Source organism: Perognathus longimembris, chromosome 4 (assembly GCF_023159225.1).
Source record: "Perognathus longimembris pacificus isolate PPM17 chromosome 4, ASM2315922v1, whole genome shotgun sequence".
In the NCBI taxonomy this organism is placed as follows: domain Eukaryota; kingdom Metazoa; phylum Chordata; class Mammalia; order Rodentia; family Heteromyidae; genus Perognathus; species Perognathus longimembris.
The window spans coordinates 12,276,947-12,302,555 of NC_063164.1; the positions used below are offsets into that span (position 1 = coordinate 12,276,947).

General features: G+C 51.4%; 2 protein-coding genes across 3 annotated transcripts in view; both read left to right on the forward strand.

Annotated features, from left to right (window-relative positions):
• Positions 1-1,888: 1,888 nt before the first annotated feature.
• On the forward strand, positions 1,889-3,661 carry LOC125349895 (RING finger protein 225). The gene is made up of 2 exons (XM_048344155.1): positions 1,889-1,976; positions 2,469-3,661. The coding sequence occupies exon 2, from the start codon at positions 2,576-2,578 to the stop codon at positions 3,659-3,661; it is 1,086 nt and encodes a 361-aa protein (XP_048200112.1). The 5' UTR covers positions 1,889-1,976; positions 2,469-2,575.
• Positions 3,662-22,759: 19,098 nt separating this feature from the next.
• Pax3 (paired box 3) overlaps positions 22,760-25,609 on the forward strand; it is a 94,785-nt gene continuing 91,935 nt past the window's right edge. Inside the window, exons 1-2 of one of the 2 annotated variants that reach the window (XM_048344158.1) lie at positions 22,760-22,939; positions 24,254-24,489. In XM_048344158.1, the coding sequence (XP_048200115.1) occupies positions 22,855-22,939; positions 24,254-24,489 (321 nt within the window). In that variant the 5' untranslated portion in view covers positions 22,760-22,854. The remainder of the gene's footprint in view (positions 22,940-24,253; positions 24,490-25,609) is intronic. The other variant, XM_048344159.1, reaches the window with a different exon arrangement.

The window sequence follows — 25,609 nt, forward strand, 5'->3', positions numbered from 1 at the left end:
GCAGCAGCTCCCAAAACTAAAGCATTCTTTAGATGGCTGATAGAAAGAACATCAGGTTGCCTAAGACCATGGCTTCCTTCTTTACCCCAGATCCTCCAAATTAAATAATCTACCAAATGGTAGTGCAGAGTATGTTCAAGGCATGAGGAGGATTGTCGCAATGCCAATTCAAATACTGATATTAACATCGAGTTCCTTGTTTCAGACTTAAGACCAAGCATCTCTTTCTTGTTTTGTTTTGCCAGTCCTGGGGCTTGAACTCAGGGCCTGAGCACTGTCCCTGGCATCTTTTTGCTCAAGGCTAGCACTCTACTACTTGCAAGCATCTCTTTCTTAATTCCCACATGAATGGTCACGTTTCAGTGTTTATTCCTCCAGGAGACAAAATGAGCGTTACACCACATGGTCCACTGGGGCAGATGCCTGAGGTCTGTGTTACACAAGCTTAACAGTCTTCAGAAATGTCATAGCCCTTTACTGCACCAATGGAAGTCCCTATGTGACCCCCTTAAGAGTTCTAAAAATGAAGCAGTGGCGCCAGGATAAAAACCATTGGAGCTGGTGCCTGTAGAAAATTACCTGAGTACATGGAGTGAATTCTAGCATTCTGGAAATTGTTTTGTGCACCTTGATCATCTATCTTTCTCTCTCTCTCTCTCTCTCTCTCTCTCTCTCTCTCTCTCTCTCTCTCTCTCTCTCTCTCTCTTTCTCTCTTTCTCTTGCTGGCACCAAGGCTTGAACTCAGAGCCTCAAGCTTGCTTGGCAGGTGCTCTACCACTGAAGCAATGCCCCCGATTCTACTTTTAGCTGGCTCTTTTGAAGATGAATTCCTGAGGACTTTGCTGCCTAGGTTGGCTTTTGAAGCACAATCCTCCAAATCTCTGTCTCCTGAGTAGATGGGATTACATGTATGGGCTGCTAGTGCCAGGCCAGGATGTACTGTGGACAAAAACTATACCTTAGCCTTTCAAAGGACAGTGCAGTAGGATCTAAACTCCTGTGAGCTGTAGAAGACATGCCTGTTGCTGAGAAATAATGATTCTGTGAATACTGTTTGCATATAGGAAACAGGAGTTGGAAGATGTTTGTGGTTTGGGTTTTGTGTTATCCAGATCTGTAAGATCCATAGTCCTTAGCCCTTAGCCGGGGGTGGTTTTTGTTCCTAACGCTGCACTGACATCAAGTGGGATGAGGCCAGGAATCGCTTGCCTTCTGAGGAGCATCTGAGCAGAAAAGAATATTACTATGGCCTGTAAATGCGGAAACGTAGTTATCCTCTTCCTTACTGAATGAGTGGTTGTTTCTATGTTTGTTTGTTTGTTTTTCCTTTCAGTGGGTAAGGCTCCACCTGGAGAAATAAGAAACCCATTTCCTGGTTAGGAATATCTGAGCCTCATCCCTAGTTCACCACTCCTTTTTACCCTGCCCTACGTTTAGCTACTCTGCTCCTCTGAGTTTCTATAAATGCATAGAGGTCTCTGCTCTCTACCTCTGTTTGGTAAAAGTTGAGATGGGTGAGTGGAGGGAAGGAAGGAAGTGGGGGATGTCAGCTGCTAGGGCGAACCCAGACATTCGAAAGACTGAATCTGACAGCTTTCCTCTCTGCCTCTGAATGCCTGGGCACCAGCGAAAACAGTTCCATCTGTTTTGGTCAGTGCCAGGAAAATGGCAGGGGCCTGCTCCAAGTCTGCCTTCATACCTCCTTGCAGTATTTCAGAAAGGGGAAAAAGGTACTGTTCCCAAATCTCCTGCAAGTGGCAAAGAGGGCGATGCCAGCACGCGGCTTCCACCCGACAGGCGCGCTGCATGCAGGGCCGCCTGGCCTCTGCTAATAAAAGCTCAAAGCAGTGGTTATTGGCTTTCGCCTTTGGACGGAGAAATGAGATCACGATTTTCACCAAGGGAAGGAACCGCCACTGCCAGGCTGCCGAGGCCGCCGCTTCCCCTCCCAGCGCGGGCCCCGCATTACATCACCGGTGAGCCCTGACTGGGGGGTGCAGGGGGGGGATGTGGGGGGGGGGGAGACTTGTTCAGAGACCCGGCCCCAGACAGGGGAGGGCAAACCAGGGGTGGGGTGGGAGAGTGTCGAGGAAGAAGGAAAGGGCAGGTCCCCGTTTCCCATCATCTTGGGGCGGGTGTGTGTGGTGGGGGATGATAGATGGGGGGGTGGGGTGGCCCAGCCGAAACGCAACCAGCGTTGAGCAGTTGCGACCCCTAAAGCACCCCTGAGCCCCCCCTCACCTCCCAACTCCTGCGAACCCGGGATCCGAAGCTGCCAGCGGGGCTGTCTTCAGAAGGCCTAGCGGGACGGCAGGGAGGCTGGAGGACCCGGAGGGAGCGGGCCGGCCGCGCCGGAGGGTGCGGTGGGTGGGGTAGACGGGTGGGGGGGGGGCGGGGAGGGGGAGGCGGTGGCCACGGCGCCCCCGCCCGGCCCGGCTAACGGAGCCTCCCCCGCCCGGCGACGGCAGTCGGTCGGAGTGGGGGGAGGCTGCAGCGCCTCCTCCCCGCCCCATCCGCGGCCCCGCAGGGGGAGGACGGCGCCTCACCTGGCCCCTGATGAGGGGCGGATCATGCCATGGCAGCGCCGGCGAACGACCGAGGAGGCGGCGGCGGCGGCGGCCAGAGCCCCAGCGGCAGTCCCGGGAGCTGGGCGGGAGCCGGGAGCTCCGCAGCTGCGGGAGCCGGGGACGGCGGGGACGCGGAAGCCCGGGACGCCACCGCCACCGCCACCGGCCCTTACCACCCTCCGCTGGAGGACTACGAGTGCAAAATCTGCTACAACTACTTCGACGCGGACAGGCGCGCCCCCAAGCTGCTGGCGTGCCTGCACACCTTCTGCCAGGAGTGCCTGACCCAGCTGCAGCTCCGCGCCGCCGCCGCGGGCGCCGCCAGCGCCGCCCCTGAGCGCGCGCCGCGCCCGCCGCCCTGGCACGGCCCGCCCGGCGCCATCGCCTGCCCCGTGTGCCGCCACCGCACGCCGCTGCCCGACAGCCGCGTGCACGGCCTGCCCAACAACACCAAGCTCGCCGAGGCCTTTCCGCTCGCCCTGCGCGCCGCGCAAGACCCGCTGCCCCAGGACCGCCTCCCGCCGCTGCTGCCCGAGCGCCGCGCCGCGCCCGCCGCCCACCCGCCGCCGCCCGCCGGGGCCCCGCAGCCGCCGCTGCCGCTGCCGCTGCCGCCGCCGCCGCCCGCCGAGGACGCGGCCCCGGGGGCTCGCGCGCGCTCCGGCCTGCGCGGCCCGGGCGCCTACGAGAGCTGCCAGAACTGCAAGCGCGCGGCGCTCACGGCCGGCTGCGTGTGCGTGGTGTTCTCCTTCCTCTCCATGGTGGTGCTGCTCTTCACCGGCCTCATCTTCGTCAACCACTACGGGGGCGGGGGCGGGGGCGGGGGCTCAGGGGGAACCCCGGGAGGCGGAGCGCCCCCTGGCGCGGCCCCGGCTCCCGGATCACCTTCCCCCTCGCCGGTGGGGCCCATCTGCCTGTCGGTGGCCAGCATCCTGGCGCTCTTCTCGGTCGTAGTCACCTGGATCATCTGCTGGCTCAAGTACCGGCCCGACGGGGCGGCCGCGGGCTCGGCGGGAAGCGGCACAGGCACCTCCAGGGGGCGGGCCGCGGCGGCGGCGGCGGCGGCGGGCGGCAGCGCGAGGAGGAACGACACGTAGCGAGGGTGGCCACACGGGGCTCCCGGCCTGCGTGTCCCCCCCACCCCCATCCAGGCCCCTCCCCGTCCTGCGCGGCCTCACCCCCCCGGACAAGCCTCCTTCGTCCGGTCGCCGCTGGGCCTCATTTTTAGCTCCAGCTCCTCCTGGGCGCTGAGCCAGGGGTGGAAAACGGAGGAGGCGGGGACCCCGATGAAGTGCCCAGACGGTGCCAGGTCGACCATCGCTTTATGCCCCATCCATTCCAAAGTCTTGAGGATTTGCGCGGAGGAGAGAAGAGCGGGAGGCCCAGCCAACCCTCCCGCGAAGTGGCTTTTCGGTCATCCGCATTTGCCCAATTCACCTGAGGGCGCGGGCGGGCGGGCGCGCGCACGAGTCTGCACGGATCTAGGGGAATGGATCAGAATTGCCTAGACGAAGAACGAATGCGCCTTGAAAAGGTGTCAGCTTTCCGGGTAGTCCGGGGATCCTGTAGACCGAGAGCGCACGCACAGCGCGGGCTGCATTTACCCAGTGCCCCCCACCCCGCCCCGCCCCTCCGCATCCGTGCGCTGAGGAGCAGGTGCGCAGCGCGCTTGCGCGTGCGGGGCCCAGCAGCGCGGACTCCGTGGAGAGGCGGCGCGCACCACCCAGCGGTCTGGTCTCCTGGAAGCTTGCGGTAGCTTTATTCACGGTGTTACTGCCAGGAAGTCATTTCATCTTCTCTAACTGGAATGACATTGCTTAAAGAGCCCGATCTTCCCTGTCCACAAAACTGACTGACTGTTGCCCCCGCCTGGAAGATACTGAAAGCTATTCACCCAGAGTATAAAGTTAAAGGCTTCCCGTGGGCTTTTGTTTTTTTCTTAGTTTCATTTAAAAAAAAATAATCATGTCATGTGTTTGAATATGTAAGCCTGGAAACGCTGCACAATTAAGATATCCAGACAAGTTGTTTTAAGCGACTTGACTTTATTCTTATACCTCTGATCCAAATGCATTTCAAAATTAGGAGCAGAAAATAAAGGTGGGTTGGTAACTGAGCTAAGATTTTATACTGTGAAAAATTAATGACTCAACTGTATGAAACGATATAATAACTTCCAAAGATGAGACTAAGTGATAAGCCTTTCTGCCTTGGACTACAAAGATATATAAATATATATGCTATACATTTGCCATAACATTATTTTGAATTTAGCTGTTTGCTAATCATCAGGATCATTGAAATATCCGCATCTAATTACTTGACAGGAAAAAAATACGTGGCTATCCTTTTTTTTTTTTTGTAACTAAAGGATGAATTGTGAGTGCATGTTATACGTGAACTTGGTGCCTTTTAAAAGAAAAGGTTCCAAATGTATTTTATATGAAAACATTCCTTAATCCATCTTTTGGGATTTGGAGTGGGGGGAGGGGGGGCAGTTTTCATGCTGGAAAAAGTCACAAAAGAGACTGAGGCTCCGCTATGATTCCTCACGTGATTATTGTATTTATGCAAGCCATGCATGAAATCCTGACACTATTCTATTAACTGAACTTGAATGGAACATTTGTATCTATCATCTGAGTGAAGTAATTTATTGGCCATCAAGCAGTGGTGTGGCTACAGTTTAGGAGGTACAATATATTGTCTATATTGTCTTAATAATAAAAACAAGAAGTATTTATAGAAAAACGTTCATAATATTTATTTTCTGGTGAAATCATTAAAAGTTATTTGCACCACATTTCTTTTTCAAGAAGGAAGTTAGATGCTCTAATGGCATGTTATTTATTAGTATTATTATTGTTATTATTAAGGTGTTGTACAGAAGTCTGGTAATGGGTAATTTCTTTTTAGACAATGCCACCCCTTCCTTGCATTTCTCTCTCTTGGTTACACATCCCCATCCAAGGTCACTGGAGCTGAGCGATGTTGGAATGTGTACTGTAAAGATGAAAGTCCCGTGGAATTGTTTCTGCGGTTTGCTAGGAAGCCCTGAAGTGAGTTCCTGGGCCATTATAATATTCTGGAAGCAGCCTATCCATCTACAACTACAGCAGCCGCACACACAAAATTCTTTTGTCACATATTTCTGTTTCATGTGTTCACCTGACTAGTACAAGAAATCTCATTTCTGAGATCAGTTTTCATTTACTTCTACCCTTAACACCCTGTATTGGTTCTGTATGTACTTTTCAAAACTTTTTGCTCACCTTTGCTTCCCTCCAAAAGGCAAAGTTGCTGTTTGCAACCACTTCACTTGCAAAAAATGCATCCACATATGAATGAATGTTGACGGGACATGCAGTGTACATAACTGTACGTATAATGTGTATTACATATGCACAGTGGTAACAGAACTTAGCTTTGCGGATGTAACCATGTGTGTGTGTACACAAACATGTGTTTATTATTTCTTTCTCTTAAACTGGCAACCTAGAAATCTGTCTAAAGTTACTTGGGCTTCATAAAGTTTATTTATGTTCCCTAGAAGTACACCAATGATGTAACCTAAATTATTCTTCATAAATGAGAAATACATCTTTGAATTGCCTCGGTCACAATGAAAGCCACATTTTGCTTCTTTTATAGATTGCACATGTAAATTTAACTTTGGATACTTTAAAATCATACATTTACTTCATAGCTTAATACATAGCCATGAAGATTTCTTTTCTTGGCTGACCTTGCTTTACTGCTAATTGAATGGCATCAGAGGTGATGAAAACATTTGTCTGATTTCTAGTGGGCTTTTATTTCTAAGCAGTGTGTGTGTGTGTGTGTGTGTGTGTCTGTGTGTGTGTGTCCTTATTTACCTATTTTACACATTTGAATGCCAGGAATAACAGCACCATCGATATAATAGGAATTTGGAAAGTGATTATTGAAATATTGATTGAGTTGTCCAGAGAGCATCTAGAAACAACAGTGTGCAATTGCCTAATAGTTCTAATGTTCTTCAAAGAGTTTGATTGAATCCTGAACACAATTCTCCAGGTCATGGATGAGAACTAGCAATTAAGTCATTGATCTGACGCTCACCTGCTCAGAAACCAAGGGTCTTCCTGGTTCCAACTCTGCCTAACATTCAGGTTAGCTTCCATGGAACATGAGCTTTAGTTTTACCATACCAACACTAGGTAAAATACCTACTCTTGGGATGTACAATGCTTTTGTAAACAGTATCTGCAACTATATGTGAGTCTGAATATTAGGTCTCCCCTTGGAAAGACTGTGGACATCATATAACCTGTGTGAACCTTAGGCTGATGAAGTATAAAATGGAGAGAGAAAAAATCACCCTCTTCGTTCTCATGGAGTCAGGTGAAAGAATTTGTGCATTTATACACACTTTTCTATACCACTCAGTGCTGAGTGTGCACCTATGCTTTTGCTTTCATTCTGGGCTCCAAGGGTCTAATATCATCTCCCCCAGAGAATGCTAACCCCAAGGGATAGTGACATCACTGCTACTTCCTTCCCAACACTTGGAACTGTCTGCAGTGGTCTTAGTGATATACTGAACTGTTAATTTCTTGCAACCAGAATATAAAGACTACAGGAACAAGGCTGTAATGAGTTCTTAGCACATAGTAAGTGGCCAATAGTGTGTTGAGCTATCAAGGAAAACCCTGGAAGGAATGTTGGGCAAGTTGGCTCCCCAGACCCAACTCTGCCAGTCTGCTGAGACCCTGAGGGTCTTAGGTAAATAGTTACACAAGGATTTTTGAAAGATAAAAAATTATGCTCCTGAAAAATTACTTAAGAGTTTTGAGAACATTAGCACTATAACAGCAGAATGCTTATTGCATTGTTTTCAGTATATAGAGAGACCAAAGGATATTTAGCTATTCTGATCACTTCTTCATTGTGACATTTAGGGTACATTTATGAACACATTAATGCTGTTCTCTCCACTGTGAGCAACATCTACATAGTTAGGGGAAATAATAAGCAGGATTTCCATAACATTGAGAAGGTGTTCTGTCAAACTTCTTGATTTTTTTCTTGATCTTTGTTTTAATGACTTCTAGTCTTTGCAATGTGTGTGTGTGTGTGTGTGTGTGTGTGTGTGTGTGTGTGTGTGTGTGTGTGTCCATCCTAGAGCTTGTGCCCATGGCCTGGGCACTGTCCCTGAGCCTGTTAACTCAAAGGCTAGCACTCTACCACTGGAGCCACACCTCTACTTCCAGCTTTTTGGTGGTTAACTGGAGATAAGAGTCTCCCAGACTTTGCTGCCTGGGCTGGCTCTGAACCATGTTCCTCAGACCTCAGCCTCCAGAGCAGCTACGATTACAGGCAGGAGCCAATGGTGCTAGACATCTTTGCCATTCTAATAAAGTGTTCTTTGCAGACTTACTAATTTTTCCCTAGTGCTGGGAATCAACCCAGGGCCTCACTCCTGCTAGACAAGTACTGTGTTACATCTCCAGTCCCAGGAGTGCACATTTTATCCAACTCAAGAATGGAGTCATGCAGTTACTTTGTGGTACCTTCTATCACCATTTAACCCCACCAGTATCAGTGCTTTGCATTTTTGTTCTGACAAAAGAATGGTTAAGATTATGCCATGGACAATACACATTTGCTTTTTTCTCCCCTGAAGTCATATAAGTCTTTACTGAATATGTTACACCTTGAGTTAGAGGAATAGCTAATATTTACTAGAATAACTTCTTAAGAAGAATGTTAGGAAGGACTGCAAGCAGATCTTTAAAGAGATGTGAAGGAATACAGTCTAAAATTTAATCTGTCATTTGATTGTCCATATATACGCATATATGATACAACTATTGTTTCCTTTTATCTACTTTGATTTTGAGGCTTTTATTTTCTTAGGCAAACTGCAAATATACCAAAGAAAAGTAAATCTATTTCTGTCACACATTCACAATCATTCCTGATCATTAAAATACATTTCAAGGGACATGAGTATTTAAAGTTCAATCTTGGAGAGTATTCCTAGGAGCTGAAGAAGAATGTGCACACTTCCTTTAGAGAAACAGTTTTCTGTATATGTAAAATTGGATTATCTTTGGCTTAGAAATGCCACATCACCATGAAGTTGAGTAGAGGCGGGGAAAGGGGGGGGGGTGAAGTGAGAAGAAAGAAAATAGAGAATTCTTCCTTAAGCTCCTAATATCACAAAACATACTACAACATAAACAGAAAAGAAAGTGCTTGATCATTGCAAACATAAACCATTTTTTTTCAACAGCTTTGATTTGGGGAGCTGTGGAGCACACAATACTTCCATCAGCAATCATGAGTATCTACCATTATTTAGAAATAATGCATTCATGTTTCTCTTGTGTATGCACAGGAAAATACTTTGCAGCCAAACTTGGGGTTTGAGATCAAGTTGCATCTGACCTACAGTTTGGGAGGATTAGCTTTCAGTGATAACTAGACAATTATTGCCCTGGAGGAGGGGGGATTGGGGTGCAACTTGCAAGGCAATGATTTGTCCCTCGAGTTGAATAGATAGTTAAAATCACACATAGCAATTTGCTGAGGTGAACCTTAGCAGGCTCTGGTCTCAAGTGAAGAGTTACCTGGAGGACTGTAAAAAAACAACACACAAATGCAAAACGACGAGCCCGGCCCCCAGAGAGTATATTTAATTAGTGCCTCCGTATGTTTAAAAGGTGCTCCAGTGGATTCCTAAGCAGCTAGATTAGAGAATCCTATTTTTCCACAAGGTGTTTGTTGAAACCGTCTTCCTAATCTCACTTTAATGAGGGAAGCACTGATGAGTCGCTGTTCCCCCCCCACCACCACCACCCTTTGCAAATTATCTGGGAGTAGCCAGGTGACAATGCTTGGATTTCGGAAGCAATCATGATTTGGATTAAGAAAGGAGGGCTGTTGAATCGTTGTGTGGCGCGCGCGCTCTCCCTCTCCCCTCCTTCCTCCCATCGCTCCCTCCCTTCTCCTCCCCTTTGCCTTTGACCCGATCCACCCCCTTTTCCACAAGCTGGGGGGCATTTCTAACACCGGGCCGGGGTGAAGCCTTGAACCTTCCTCCACGACAACGCTTTTCCTAGGAAATCACCTGGCCACTTCAACACAGGCCAATGGTTTCCAAGTTAGAGGAGTCCTGCAAACTCAGCGGGGACCCTGGAGCCGTGGGCCCATCCTTCTGCAGCCCGGGGCCGGAGGGTGCACGGAGCCCGGGAGACGCCAGCCTGGGCCACACCGAGAGATCCCTAAGCGAATAAATGAGAAGCCTCGTTGAGCGAGGGGAGCCGGAAAGTCTCCAGGAAAGCCTCCGCGGACAGTGGTGGCATCGCGGCCAGGGTAGCCTAAGTCCACCTGTCCATCACCCACCAGTCTCCGCCGGCAGAGTCTCAAAACACTCCCTGGAACCCCGGGGGGGGGGGCGCGATTCTTTGTAAAGAGGGGTCCGTTTGCCCGTGCAGAATGGGTGCATGCCCTTGGCTCCAGGTGTGCTTACACATTTGCACGCGCGCAGGCGCAGAGCTGCCGTGGGTGGGTGTGAAGCTGGGGATTAACCTGTGTTTCTTTGCCTCTGAGTGTGGGGCGCCGGCGGCGGCAGCCCAGATACCGGGGAGAAGTGGGAGTGGGTGCTAGGGGACGACTCCGGGCTGTCCCAGCTGCTTTGCCTCCGCGAATGGGGTTGGGGGACACAGCAAGGGTCCTGGGGGCAGCTGTGAAGTCCTGGGCCTAGCACAGCCTCCCTTCCCCAAGGCCTTCCGAGCTGGACCGTTGGGGGCGGGGGGGGGGGATGTCGGGGCGCTGATCTTTGCTCTCCTGGGCCCGCGACCCTTTGAACTGCCCTCTTCTCAGCTCTGCGCCCCAATTTCCAGCCGGGTCACCTGTGGGCTTGAGATCCGGGAAGGCCAGTGAGATCTGGGGTGAAAAGGCGAGGCGCGGTCGGGCCAGTCGCTCGGCCGCTCTGCTTGGTTCCTCTAGTGCTGTTTGCTTCGTTGTTTGGTTCACCGCGCTAGTGATGCAACCCAGGTCCTGGGACTTACTACGCAAGGGCTTCACCACGGTCTTCAAGTGCTTGACTTGGTCCAAGTCAAGCGATTTCCCCTGGTTTCAGGGTTCGACAGGTGCTTTCTTTGTGATCAGATGGCGCATTTAACTCCGTCCACCCGATTGCCAGAAGCCATTCCCAGAGCCTCGCCACATCCTTTCAAAACAGCAGAGCAGAGCTGTCCCAGATCCTGGAGAAAGAAGAAAATCCCCGCGCCTGTGGCCACGGGCGTGACCACGTGACCACCTTCCTTCATTCTTCGGCACTTCCCCTCCTCCAGTAAGGGTTAACAAGTCCCAGACTCCCCTCTTCCCGAAAGCCCATCCCTGGCCCAGCGCAACTCGTGATTACCAAGGACACTCCAAGATACAAAGGGTGGCTGGTCGCAACCTGTCACCTTCGCAAGGCGGGTCCCAGCGACGTGAGCAGGTGTTGGTGCGGCTGGAATACTAGACTAATTTGGGGTTCTGGTTGTGAATGCCTGTTTCCCTCAGGGTCCTGTGACTAGCAGGACTACCAAATCTGGTCACACGATTTTGACTCCAGGTTCCCCCTCACTCCTGGGAGGAGTCAGGTTTCAAGAGGCAACTTCGCAAGTTCGTGGGGACCTGGGAAAGCCTTGAAAATGTGGTGTTCGAAAACCCTCTCTGACAGTACTCAATATTCTCCCCACCACGAGTCTGGCTCAGATTTGAAAAGGGTTGATGTTGCCACACCTGGGTTTTCTGAGTGTGGAGATATAGTCTAACAAATTCTCCCTGGAAGAAATAGAAAACTTTGTTAAAGTAAGTGTGAGATTTAAAAGTGGCATGACATCTGTATTCTAAAGGTAATCAAGTTACAGTGAATTTTCAAACTCTGTTCAATTGAGACAAGCAAGGTAGGTTTGTGCCTTGTAGGTTTGTGGCATTGAAGGTAATTTCTGGTCTGGTGTGGCGGTGCACTTCTATAACTCCAGTACTTTGGGGGACTGAGAAAGGAGGATCATGAGATTCAAGCCATCCTAGGCTACATAGTGAGACCTTGCCTCAAATTTTGTTTTGTTAAAAATTTACAGCCAGAACAAAGTACAGTGAAAGGCAAAGTTTTTAGGTAGCTTCCAATGTCCGCTCCACCTGAATGTGATCAAATTGGTTGAAAACGAGAGCTGTCTGATGAACAGGACTTTGCCCAGGGTTTAAACACTATACCAGAGCTTTCTACCTGTATAGCTTTAGGAAAGTTAATAATAAAAGTTAATAAATTTGTGCACCCTTTTCCTCATTGATAACTAGGTGAGTGGAGCAATAAGTGAATCTTTGGAACAAATTGACAACATGGTTAGTGCAAACCAAGCATTCATTAAACATCTTACAGTTGTTGTTTGGCATTTTCTTTCAGTGCTGTCACACATCTGGATTTCCCCAGTTTTTCTGAGTAGCTTATTTAGCTTACTGGGGAAAGGCATCTGGACAGCTAGACCCAGACTGTCTGAACTCTCCTGCTCTTGCTGTTTGTGGCTTGATGCCAGGGATAGACACTGGACAGCGGACAAAGATGGCAGATAATGGCTTAGCCATTTGCTGTGGTGGGAAGGGGATAGTATCTACCTGAGTCCTCACCTTGCCACTTACATAACTTCTACTTTAATGGAGCCTGATGCCAAGTGTCTACTGGATTCAGACCTACCCTAGAACCCATTACTGCTGTATTGTCTGAGCTGGCAAGTTCCACCATCTAATTCACTTTATCTTAAATAAACAAATTTCAGCATCTTGAAAGAGGAAAAGAAAAACCCAGTTTGTTCTTAATTGTATACTAAGGAAGGGTGTATGGTATGCAGCAGAGTTGTGACTATTTTGTTTTTCTTCAAGAGGTCTCAGCCCCTGATATCCTGCCTCCCCCCAGGTCTATAGCATTTCCTGTACACCCACATACCTGGCATGGCTGGATGGGTATCATTCAGACCACTTCTCCCAGGGTGAGTGAGTCCCCCAATTCCAAATCAGGAATATGAATTCATCTTGTTTCCATAAGGGGACATCAGCTAGGATTTCTTTGATCCAAAGTATCTTACAAGGGTATTCTGGTTTCTGTTTCTCTCACCACTCTGTCTCTCTCTCTCTCTCTCTCTCTCTCTCTCTCTCTCTCTCTCTCTCTCTCTCTCTCTCTGTCTCCACTCTCCCCTACTCTCTCTTCTCTCCTCTCTCCTCTTTCCCTTCTCCCCTTCCTCCTTCTCTTCTACTTCATCCCTTGCAGAATCTCACCCCTTTCCATTTTGCTAAGATTGTGTGTGTGTGTGTGTGAAATCACTCATTCTGAGGATACTTTTTCTTTGTTCAACTTTAGAAAGCTTACTTCATTTCTCCCTTCCAAGGTGATGGGAACAGATTCTGAAACTTCAAGGCCTGGCTTCCCATCCTCCTGGCTCATCTGAAAGCACACTGTTTGCTTTTCTGAAAAGCGAGGTTTCCCTGCTGCCCGAAGAGTGGCTCCCAACGTCACTGTGTGCCCAGAGGGAGTAGAGATGATTGCATCTACCACAGGAGTGACACAGGTGTCAGCCTGATGATGAGGCTGCCCGGTCCTTCTGTTGGCTCTGTTCCTCTTAGCTTTGTTTGGAGACAGAAAATATGAGATAATATGCTGATGACATGGTGATTCCTTTTGCACATGGACCACTTCACCCCACCTCAGCTTTCTGCTTCACCTTTCTAAGCAGCTCCCTGATATTATAAAGTGTTGCTTTGTGATTTTTTTTTAATGACTGCAGCTGAGCAGTGTTGCACCACTCTGGCGCCTCTTCCAGTGCAGAGTCACCTCCTAGGGCTTCCTCCTTCCTTATTGTGTTTCTTAGTCCCCATCTTCCAAGATGTTTTCAAAGCCTTTAGAGTAAGAACTTGATGGGCCCTGGCACAGCTGGCTTGCTTACACTTGTAATCCTGGCTATTCAGGAGGCTGAGATTGAGGATGGAAATTGGAAGCCAGCTGGGACAAGACAGTGCCTTAGACTTTTATCTCCCATTAACTGCCCCAAAAGCTGAAAGTAGAGCTGTGGCTCAAGTGGTAGAGCCCTAGCTTTGAGGGACAGCACTCAGGACCCTGGGTCCGAGTCCATGTACTAGCACAAAACCAAACCAAAACAAAAACCTTCTGAGGTCTTTGAAGATATTCCCTATGGATAGGCCTGTTTATTTCTTCCTCGTTGATCTTGCCAAACAGAAAAAGGTCTCAATCCCCCTAGAACTGGCAGCTTCCCAAGCTGAAATCATCCCCAATGGGCACACTGGCCTGTGGGGGGGGACAGGGCACTTGTAACTGGCCCAGCATTTCACCATCCTGGAAGCTAAGTTCCTCACATTTGGGAACTGGGAGAGACAGCTGGTGGAGAGTGGAGGATCGAGTTGGGCTCTACATTTTATTCTTCGTGCCATAAAAATCGTGTTGGCAGTCAACGGAGGCAGAGATCAAGTTGCCCAAGGTTTGGTAGCGCTTCCAGTGCAGGAGTTGACCCATAAATCGGTGAACCTGAGCTCTTTACCTGAAAGGAGGTAAAGAAATCACGTGCAGTACCTGAGAGCCCAGCCAAGCAACAAGGCCGCAGGAGGACGGGAGAGCACCGGGCTCCGGGCCTGCCAAAGCCAGCGGGGTGGCGTCTGCCTTTGGCACATTGAATGGCTCTTCTTCCTCTTCTGTACTTCCTTCGGCCTTGCCACTCAAAGCTGAACAACCGGGGCGGAAAGGGCTGAACACATTGGGTTCTGAGAGAGACTCAGAGGGAGGCAAAGCTTACCACCGGCGGGGGAAGCTGAGGAAGCAAGCAAAAGTGTGGCGATGCCAAGGCGTTTGGGGCTTCCTGTAGCACAGCGACGATCGCCCGGCTGTCTGGCTGTCAGGCTGGGCTTCATCCAGCATTTATAACTGGGTTGAAAAGGCTGGACCGTCATCTAGCAGCGGATGCAATGTCGTTTGGGGTTGCGATTCTTCTCAAGAGTTCAGGGCTCATGAAGAGGGCAGGCGCAGCCTCCATCTTAACGACTAAGCCTTGGTCATTAGCTTTCCTGGGGTTCAGACCCTGAGTATCCCCCTCCCCCGGCCCCTGCCCCTGCCCATACTTTTTCTTCAGTGGCTCAGAGCCTTTTTACATGAAGGAATCCCAGACCGCAATGGCCCAGACTCAAAGCACTGGGAGGTCAGAGCCTGCTAGGAAGGTGTTGGATGTATGGGATAGGAATAGATGGGGGGAAACTGAGGCCAAACGGCCAGTCCCAAGGCACCCTGGGTGCCAGCCTTCCAGACACACAAATCAAAGGATCTGAACTTAACCCTCACACCTGCCACTCAAGCTTTTCAATCTCCTGCCGGCTTTCTCACTTGCAGTGTGCTGGGAGTTTTCTTGTTCCCTCCAGAAAGACTCCCCCCCCCCCCCCACACACACACACTCCTGCATCACAAGCAGCTTGGTTGTACCTCTGAGTTCTTTGGTCTCCTGAACAGGTTCTAACATCTTCCCACCCTACTACCCAGGGCAGTCATCGCAAGTGTCCTCCTGTCCAGGGGACTGGTTTTCTTCCTCTTGCTAAGTCACCCCAAAGATAAGCTGACTGTTCCCAGCATGGCTGCTCAGCCCAGTTTTTTTTTTTAAATCAGTTTTCTCTAAATATCATCAAAAATTAGAAGGCAAGTGAGGCTGGGCCCAGAATGGGAGAGGAAAGGGCCATGGATCTGCCTAGAAGAGGCTTTGTTCAGCGGATCCGGACTGCGGGAGCGGCTGGGCCAGCGCGCCGCGGACGCGAGTGTCGGAACTTCCCAGCCGGGTGCCTCACTCCAATCTGGTCTTTCGTGGGCACCTCTACGAGGAGAGCCGTGGAGCCCCGAAAGGGGCCGGCGATGGTGAGGCGCGGCCACTCGGGGCTTCTCGGATCCCGCCCCGCGGGGCGCCGGTGGTACTTTCGATTTGGGTGATTGAACTTTCGCTTCGGGTGATGTTGCGGAGGACGCCCCGGAGGGCTGCGTATTCATTCGATAAAGATGTTGCTCTCACGCTCTTCTGGTGGAAATGTCCCTCTTAATTAACGAAGAAGGGCGGGTGAGGGGGGGGGGCGTGGAGAGGGTGATGTTGGTGAGGCCAAAGGCAATCTCTTTGCATTTGGAAAATTCCCTAGGTAGCAGGGGCTCCGCGGTGGGGACAGTCACGGGGACTCCACACTAATTGGCAACCACTGGGTGGAGACGGTTCTGGTCGGAATCAAGTGTACCCCATCTTGCTTCCTTCTCTTCACTGTCTCAAAGGGTCACTCCCTGACTTAAACCCTGCCACCACCTCTCGGTTGAAAGTGGCCCCGCTCCTCCTCAAAGTCAGTAACTTGCCTCTGGCACGCATTTTCCAGCCACGGGGGGCCTTCTCCCCTTGGCTCACCCATTGGGCACCCCAGGGAGCCTAGGTTACCCAACTCCTGGGCTTCCTTCTGTTGGAACCTTCAGCCTGCAGGGGCTATGAAAATAGGGCTGACTGTCTAAGGTGAAGGACTTAAAAGTGGAGGCTGGAAACCTGCTCCCTGTGTGTGAGTGTAACCGGGTTTCTAAATTTCTGAGTGGGATATATATATATATATATATATGTATATATATATATTTTTTTAATGAAAACATCACCCCTCTCTCTGGCTACACTGTTCACCTGCTTCAGTACGGGATACAAAGTACTGCACCTTCCTTGATGGTGGCAACATTAAAATACACTCTCCGTTTAAGTGGAGATCCCACCCCTTTCCCAACCCCCGCCCCCCCCAATCGGTGGGCCAAGCAAAGTTTTCCGGCTCAGCAGGAACCGGGGGGCCGGGAGGTGGGGTGACTGAGGGGCGGTTGGGAGCCCTGGAAATCTAGGAAGCCGCTTCAAAGGTTTCAGTAAAGACTCTTCGGCCTTTATTTATGTCCCTATTAATACAATATCCATCATGCAGATATCGATCTTTATCCTTTAAACTGATACGCTCAGAATCAATTAGCCATGCAGATTACGTTTCCTACATATCCAAATGTTAATCTTTCAGACTGAGGGCCGGTGATATATATTTTTGCAGCCAGATACTATTAGATTTCGTTTGGAGAAGTAAAGAAACGAAGAAGAAAGGCACTCTGAAGCTCATTTCTCTTGGGGCTACTTGTCTTGACTCTTGGCCCCGGCTGGGGGCTGGAGTACCCCGCACCAAGTCTCTTTTTCTTTTTGGAGGAGCGAGAAACGTAAGAGTGCTGGTGACCGGAGCTGGAAGTCCACCAAGGGGAAGTCAGACAGCTTTCTGCAAGATGGCTCTGGGCAGGCCATCCACTAGCGCTGGATTTGCACTTCTGTGGCTGGCTACCTGCAGCTGCTTCTCTTGGATCCGTTTCATTGCCCTAATGCATTCAGTGTCCATCTTCCCAGTTCCATTTCCTGCATTGCCCATTTCCAAGTTTTTGAATTAAAACTCTTCTCCTACTACCCTCCTTCCCCAAAGCCAACTGTTGGAGTAAAGAATTTTTTTTTTCTCAGAGAATGACAAACTCTGTTTAAAAGAGGAAAGAGGTGTTTTGGGGGGGGGATGAGAGATAGAGAAAAATAATGAAAGCTCTGGGAAGTCATTTAATGCAAGTCATCGCTAGAGATTCCAAAATTGGAACCTCCTGGTTCCTCTCCCTCCTCCTTTCCCCCCCTTTCAATCTCCTTCCCTCCCTCCTTCCCTTTCCTCTTTTTCCCTTCATTTCCTCTTCCCTTCGTCCTTTTTTCTTTCCTCCCTCCTTTCCTTCCCTTCTTCCCCCCTCCTTCCGCTCTTCTCCTTTCTTTCCTTTCTTGTGTACCCCCCTCTCCTCTCCCCTCCCCGTCCCCTCCTTCCTCTCTTTTCAGTCTCCAGTCTTCCTCGCGCCCCCTCTTGGGAAAGGCGCCGGGCTGTGGAGGGGAAAGGCGGGCAGGCACTGCGGGTGGGGAGGCCGGGTCTCGGGGAGGCAGGTGCACGCCACCAGCTTCCCTGAAGTCCGCTCGGGATCGTGCGGGGCCTGGCCTGGAAACACGGCCTCTGCCACCTGTTGCGTTTTCTCGGCTCCATTGGCTGCTGGCTCTCCGGCCCCAGGAGCGCCTTTAAAAGCCCAGGTCCGCGGGTGACTGGGCTCACCGGCGACCGGGTCGCCTCGCCTCCGGACCCCACTGGGGCGTTCGTTCGTTCAGCTCAGCGGGAAGAAAATGGGTTTGAACATTCGTCTTCCGGGATTCTCTCTTCTTGCAATCACCCCTAGCACTGAAATCACTCCGGGCAGATCCAGATTGAAAGAGATGGCTACCCCGGGCTTGGGCACTGGGGCCGGGTGGCATCGGAGAGTGGTGGGAGGCCTGTCCTCCACTTCCTTTCCCCTCCACTCCACCCTCACCCCCGGAGTGGGGCACACCATCCGCTCCCGCCCCAAGCTGGGGATGGCATTGGCCTGCATTTTGTTCTGGGAGTCCACCGTCTTCACTGACAGCTTTGCTCCCGGGCTTCAGACATCCTCTCGCTTTTGCCTTCGTCCCAGCTGGTCCCCAGGCTACCCTCCTTACACACACACACACACACACAGTGCCACCACACACACGCACGCGAACACACACCCCAGCCACATTTCTCCAGTAGCCATCCAATCCTCCCCAGTGCACCCTCACCGAGTCATGCGCAGGACTAGTTCGAATTTTACAGGACGTTGAATCGGACTCTAGCATCTTGGGCTTCTTCCTCATGTAAAAACAGATTTTACAGACTCAAACAAATGTCTGTAGGACACCAGTTGTGGTGTGGTAAATTCTCTTTCCCTAATTCATAGCATTTCCTTTTTTCCTCCCCAAATCTCTTCCACCCCTTTCTCCCTGCCCCTCCCTTCCTTCCACCGCCCCTCCCTCCCCTCCTTTCTCCCTCCCTTCCCACAAGTCCCATGTTCTTTATTGAGCCCACTCTGCTCTTACTAGTCCCGTGGCTTGCCACTGGCCCACACAACCTTCCAGCAGCCATTTCAATGCCGTGTCTAGATCCTCATCCACTTCTTAGGTCTTAATTCATCCTGGCTGATTTTCTGATGGGGAGAAAAGCAGTGCCAATGCTTTTTGGCAAATGGGTGTGTGTGTGTGTGTGTGTGTGTGTGTGTGAGAGAGAGAGAGAGAGAGAGAGAGAGAGAGAGAGAGGGGAGGGGGGCTAATGCGTTAAGCAGCACGTATAGCAATTGGTACTGTCCCATCTAGGCAGAAAGCGGGTGATTAAGAACCTGAAGTTTTCATTTGCTTTCTCTGAGCACCAGGCAGCCTTCCTGTAGGGATTTCTCCGCTTTGTCCAGTCTGGGGCCGCATCCTGAGACCATGCTGCGACCAGGCCAGTGACCAGGCTGGTGTCCCTGCAGGGCACTCTCATGTTCCAGAGCTCCAGCCCCTACAAAAAAGGGCTGCATGACAGACACCTCCTTCCCCCTCCCTCCCCACAACCAGGGACATTATTTTGAATAGTTGATAATTTCTTTTAAAGATCTGTGTCCACGGGGAAGAGAGGTCATCCCTCAGAGGCCTCGCAAAGCCTTTGAGCCACAAAACGCTTGTCCAGTCGGTGAGGAGGCTGCACACAGATGGATGCAGAGCCATCCAAATAAAAGTCACTCGGGCAGGCTTTCAAACCTGGGAGGAACAGGGCATGGTAACTACCCAGGCCTGGACAGGCAGCTCACTATTTCATCGGAAGTGTCTCTGCGACACGGAGATTCAGGGTAGGCAAGCAAACGCAAGTTCCCCCCCCCCACCCCCACCCCCCCACCCCCGCCTCCACAGACTCCAGTTTCGATTTGTGCCTCGGCAGGTAGCCTGTGTAGACACGGAGAACATTCAGGGCAAAACTGCTGTCGGGACCTCCCTGGATACTTCCTGGATAATTTGTTATCTTGGGGCAAATGCTGCTGCTTTCCAAAGTCCGTCTCAGGGCTGCGCTTCTTGACTGCCAAGCTGCACTTCTGGGGCACAACATTTCCAATGAGCCACGTTCCTCTCCTGGACAGACTTCACGTCCCACTGGCTGCAAGCAGGGGAAGTGAGCTCAGTGCAAGACTCTGCCAGCGGCAGGGAGGGTGGCTTTGGCTTCCCAAGGGACCCAAGAACTAAGGAGAGGCCCGAGTTTTAGACAGGAGTATGGAACTCTGCCTGGACTATCCTTTGAACAGGGCAGCTCTAGGAGCAACCTGTAGAGCCCAGTTCAGTGGGTGGTGGTGGGGTGGGGGGACTCTGACCCCTGACTGGTTAAGTCCAGCAGCGACTGGGTGCCGCCATCTATGAGGCCGCAGTCAACATCACTGTCCTGGTCCGGGCCTGGTTGGACTTCTTGAACACAGAGAAAATGAACTCCCGAGGACTTTGGAAATGGCCCCGGTGTGTGAAGCCCCATGGGCACGCACATCCCTCTCTGAATCCCCAGGGGCCTCTGGGTGGAGAAGGACTAAGCTAATTTTTCAGGTGCATAAAAACCTCTAAGGCCCTGCAGGAAAGGAGGGAAAAAAAAAACAAAACAAAACAGATGGTTTCCCCATTTGGGAGTTTCAGGGTGTGTGACCTTCCCTCATTCTTTCGGCCTCCAGTTACATGTTATTACAGCTAGTGGTGGTTCATTTATAAATGCACTCCTGGATCCGGATTCTCGGGCACTCAAGAGCCAATTCAGTGAGCAATACCTTGGTCCCAGAGTGGGTGGGGGGCTTAGGAAGTCAGTGAGGAGTCTACAGCAAGCTGTCTCCCCAGGAATGCGGCGGCTCCCAGAAGAGATTCCGGTCTATACTGCGAGGCCCTGGAGACCCAACCTGGGCTCAAAATCAAAGGAGAGTCAACCTTAGAAGGTTTTGTAATGCGCATTGTGGCTTTGGGGTGCCCTTTAGCTTGAATTTTCCCTCCGGAAATATACATTTTATGTAACCTCCTTCCCATGCTGGTGCGGAAGGCCCTAGGAAATGCTTGGTTATCGCTGCTCAAATTCTGAGATGGATGGAAACCTATCTAGCTCTTCAGATACAATCCATAAGTGGTTGGAAATAAGGACTCCGATTTTGGTGACTCCTAGTCTGCAAAAAAAAAAAAAAAAAAAAAAAAAAGGTTTCCCCTTGACAAATTGAATCATCTTAAGTAAAACCGGGTTAAACAGGCTTTCACTCCAAACAGCTTCTCTACTTTGTCCTATGAATACACAGGCCCCTCCCCAAGGGTGGGTGGACATGGGGGAGGGGGTTCAGACATTTTCTGGAGTCTCGGGAGGCCTTTCTCCCAGGGTCAAACTGAGCCTCCTGACACCAGGCCCAACCCTGAGCTAGTTTGCACCCCCCCCCACCCACGGGTAGTGGGTTCTTAAAGGGCCAACTCATGGAAGGCTGAGCACCCACCACTTTAAACACACCCTCCCACCGCAGTCTTGCCTCCTGAGTTTGCCTTAATTAGGAGGGGGCAAGGAGGCTGGGGTCCTGAGTTCATGTCAAAATTGTCAAAGGAGGTGGGGGAAGGGAGCGGGGGAGAAGGGTGGACTGACTCCAGGGCAGGAAAAATTCGAATATGATAAAAGAAAAAGGGGGAACTTGAAGCCCAGAAGTCATTGTTTCCTTGATTTCAAAGGGAAAAACCTGCCCGATTCTCATCCTTTTGATTGATTAAGGCCCTGAATACCTCACAGTCCGGGAGTGACAGTCCCTGAATAGACTTGGGCGAATAAAGCGAGGAGCAGAAACGCGGGGCTGGCACTCGGGGGTGTAAAGGAGGCGAGTTCGCTGGCACTTACCAAGTTATAAATAAAAGGCTATGCACAATGGTACCTTCTCTAAGGACAGACAGTCTTTACAACACTCCTGGCGTCATATCCTGCTGAGGGACACTTCAGCTCCTAGCCAAGACTTTGCTCCTTTTATTTTTCCAGCCCCTTTAGTCTGAATGCCATAATAAATTCCTGAGAACAAACGCTGCAGCCGGGCAAAACTTTAACATATAGATGCATCTCTGCATCCGGGGGCTCTGCGTGGAGATTTAGAGCCCCAGCTTCCTAAGAGAGTTTTTGTTGTTGTTGTTGTTGTTGTTTTTTTTAAATCAAGTAAAGGAGATGACCCTTCCTAACGGACAAACTTGAACGATCTAGTCTTGGGGCCTAGGTACCTGCTTGCTGCCTATTTGACCAGCTACCCTATCCCTCACCTCTAGATTGCAAAGACGGAAAGAACATCACAGGCACACCCTGGACTTTTCCTGAGAGGTACCCCATAACGAGTCCAGGCAGAGGGGGCAGAGATTGACCAGAGGAAGGGAAACTAAACCGTATCAGCGCCCCCTGCGGCAGCAGCCAGCCCAGCCTAAGACCCACAGGTGGAAAAACTGGATTTAAAGAGAACGAGAGAAACAGTCCAGAGACGGGCAGACTCGGAGGGACACAAGAAGACACGAAGTCAGAGACTCAGAAAGCCAAGGAAGAGTGGTAGACTGAGGCACACACAGACAGACACACACACACACACACACGCACACCCTTCCACCCTCAGCCACTGTCATCACCCTCGGGTTGTTTTCTCCCAGTTTCCTCGGGTCCACCACCCTTCTCTCTTCGGGGCTTGGGGCTCAGTGCGAATCTCTCTTGGGGTCCACGGAGGCCCGGGCAGTCTGAGATGGGAAGAGAAAGTGGCCGCTGTCGCCCAATCAGCGCGAGTCTCCGCCACCCGGGCCGGTCTCCTCGTCGGCCAATCGCAGCTCAGGGCTCCTGACCAAGCTTTGGGTGAAAGAACTAATAAATGCTCCCTAGCCGGGATCCCAGCACTCGGGGTCCCGACGAGAGGAGACTCCGGCCGCTCTCCCGCCTCGCCCCCCTCCTCCCCCCCCATCCCGTGGCTGGTCCTGGCGCTCGGCGCCCCCATCCCAGCGCCGCCCCTCGCCCCATCCCAGCGACGGGCGCCATTCGCGACCAGACTCGCACCAAACTTTCTCCACCCGGGACTTGGGATCGTGAGACTCTAGGGGACTCCACACCACCCGCCCCCACTTCCATCTCCAGCCTCTGGATTAGGAGCTAGCAGCCACCCACCCCTCCTCCTCCCTTCCTGCGTCCCTCCCTCTCTTTCCTGTCTTTTTTTGGGGGGGGAGGAGGAGCTCTTCACGCTCTGTAGAGTTCCCCAGGGTCACCCGCCGTGCCGAGCTCGGATTTTTTCCCTTTTGCCTTCTTCACCTGGATATAATTTCCGAGCGAAGCTGCCCCCAGAATGACTACGCTGGCCGGCGCTGTGCCCAGGATGATGCGGCCCGGCCCGGGGCAGAACTATCCACGCAGTGGGTTCCCGCTGGAAGGTAAGGAAGGGCCTGGGCGCCACCTGAATCCCGGGGCTTGAGATCGGCCAGCTCCCCTACCATTCCCGGTCCGCACCGACTCCTTTGGGGAGTCCAAGGAGCCGGTTTCCCCCCCACCCCCCCCCACCCCAACGAGTCCCACTTCAAGAAGCCGCAGTTGGGGGCAAGGCCCGGCTCCACTTTCTGTCTACCGTCCGAGCGAGCGCAACGCGCTCTGCAAACCTCCCCGCGCGCCGAGTGTGGCGGCCAGGCCTGCGCCCAGCCGGGCCCACTTTCTCCCGTTGTTTGGAAGGGGGATGAACAGCGTTTGGAGCCACCCACAGAAGCGACTTCTTGGCGCAACACTGTCCCGGCGGAGTCCGCCTCGGGAGGCCTCGCACGCGTCCCACCGTGGGGCCTTCTTCCTTCTCGCTGGGGCCAAGTTGTTGTCCTGACTAAATGCAGCTCCTGCCGTCCCCCTAGTTGGATTTCTTTTATTTCTTTTTTCTTTTTTTTAGCACGAATGAATAATAATAATAAAAAAATCCCCTTCAACTCAAGTAGCAGCCCCAAAGTTTCGGTAACGTGTTTGAGAATGCCTTTTCGATCTGGCTGCCTGAAAATTCAGGACATTTCAGAAAGCTTTGCAACCCCCGCCCCATCCCCGCCATCGAGACTTTTCCAAACGATCTGAAAGGTTAGGGAGCCCGGATCTGGGGATTTTTGACGGAGCCTCCAGCGCCCCGCGAATGCAACACCCGGGGTACGAGCAGAGGCCCCGGTGCATGCCCACAAAGCAGACACACCGCTCTCGCTGGGTGTAACAGGTGACACTCGCCGCCACCTGCGCCCACGTTCCGTGTCCTTTCTGATTTCTGGAATGTACTCGAAGCCAGACCCCCTAAAGGTTGTCAGCTCGCGCCCCAGACCCTTACCCTAGCCCTAGTTGGGCCGATTTTAATGACGGATACGGCCAGAACCCGCCAGCCCCCAAGGGCTTCCCTCAACTCGCCAGCCTTCTGGGGTGGAAGGGGAAGAAGAGCCCTGGAGAGAGTTGTCCTGCCCCGTTCCTCACGTCACACGAGAGTCTCTGCCGCCGGGGATGCTTCCCAATTTGAACAAATGTGCCCCAAGGAGGGCCTGGAAGTGGGGGTCGGCTATGAAGCAGTTTCAGCTTTGGGGCTGTCCCATGTGCACGTTGGCCAGAAGAGCGCAACCTTAGGTGGGCTCGTCTTTCTGGTTGCTTTCCCTTCTCCCTAAGTGACTTTCTTCTTGTTCTCTCCTGTTTTTTGTTTGTTTGTTTGTTTTTCCTTCCCCTCCCTTTTCTTCTCTCAGTCTCCACTCCCCTCGGCCAGGGCCGCGTCAACCAGCTCGGTGGAGTATTTATCAACGGTAGGCCGCTGCCCAACCACATCCGCCACAAGATCGTGGAGATGGCTCACCACGGCATTCGGCCCTGCGTCATCTCCCGCCAGCTGCGCGTGTCCCACGGCTGCGTGTCCAAGATCCTGTGCAGGTACCAGGAGACCGGCTCCATCCGTCCAGGGGCCATCGGCGGCAGCAAGCCCAAGGTGAGCGCGTGGGCCTGGCCTGGCCTGCCAGGGGCTTGGCCTGCAGTTTATCTGGTGAAAAGAGTAGGCCCTGACTTGGGGGCTTTTCAAGAAGCTCCTTTTCAAATCTAGGAAGGTAGGTGTGTGTGTGAGTGTGTGTGTGTGTGTGTGTGTGTGTGTTGCTCAGAGTTTTGCAAATAAAAAAAAGTAGTCCTCAGAGCCTTGAAAAATCTCAAATTATTTTAACCAGCGCCAAAGCATTGACGCTGTACACGCTCACCTGTTGCTGATTTCTTCTCAACTGTCTTCCCAAACCTCATTCAAAACTAAAGAACCTCTTTTGTTTCGTTTGTTAGTTTAAAACATTGTTTGTGCCCCACATTTCATTTTCCAAAAACTCCCAAATTAAAATCGAAGGTGATTGATTTAGTTTTTGTAACAAGCGTTGACTCTGCTTCAAAAAAAGCAGATATTATCTTCAAATTATTTTGGTTCCCTTTTCAAAGAAATTCACACTGGCAAGGGCTATGTGGGAGGAGATTACACAGACACTCTCTTTTCTCCTGCTTGTGAGAGAAAGCCAGGATGATTTTTCTAGTTACCAGGGGGCAAAACCCAAAAGGGTTATGGTAAACTAGAGACTTTCAAACATCCTCCATTTCCCTCACTCTCTCCAACCCTTTCTCAACCTAAGAATCTTTGTAACTCTTGGTGGTGAGCGAAAGTGCAAATCCCTCCTTATGCCTATCAGTTTTCTGCTCTATCAAAAAATTCAGAGACAACTTCCTGCATCTTATTCTGCTCTTCCCTTTAAACAACAACCTTGTATCTCTTTGGAGTGGAATCAGCTAGCTTGTCCAGTAGCTCTCTCTCAAGCATTACCTTTTTAGTTTCATTTTCGCATGATTCGGGTCTAAATAGTTGTCTTTATTCCCAAGAATCAGAAAATACCACCCTTACCTCCAAGATGTGATCATTCTTCTTAATGCAATCGGTTTGTCTGAGCTTATCTGGGCAGGTGGAAGGTCCCCAGGCTGCTCCAGAGTGGGCTTATTTCACATCTGCCTCTCTCTAAAGTGAATCGCCTTTGAGTGGCGGTTCCCGGGCAAGGAGGACCTTCTCAGAGGATGCAGGAAAGGGC

Coding starts and splice junctions, on each gene's coding strand:
- LOC125349895 (XM_048344155.1), top strand. CDS start 2,576: ATGGCAGCGCCGGCGAACGACCGAGGAGGCGGCGGCGGCGGCGGCCAG.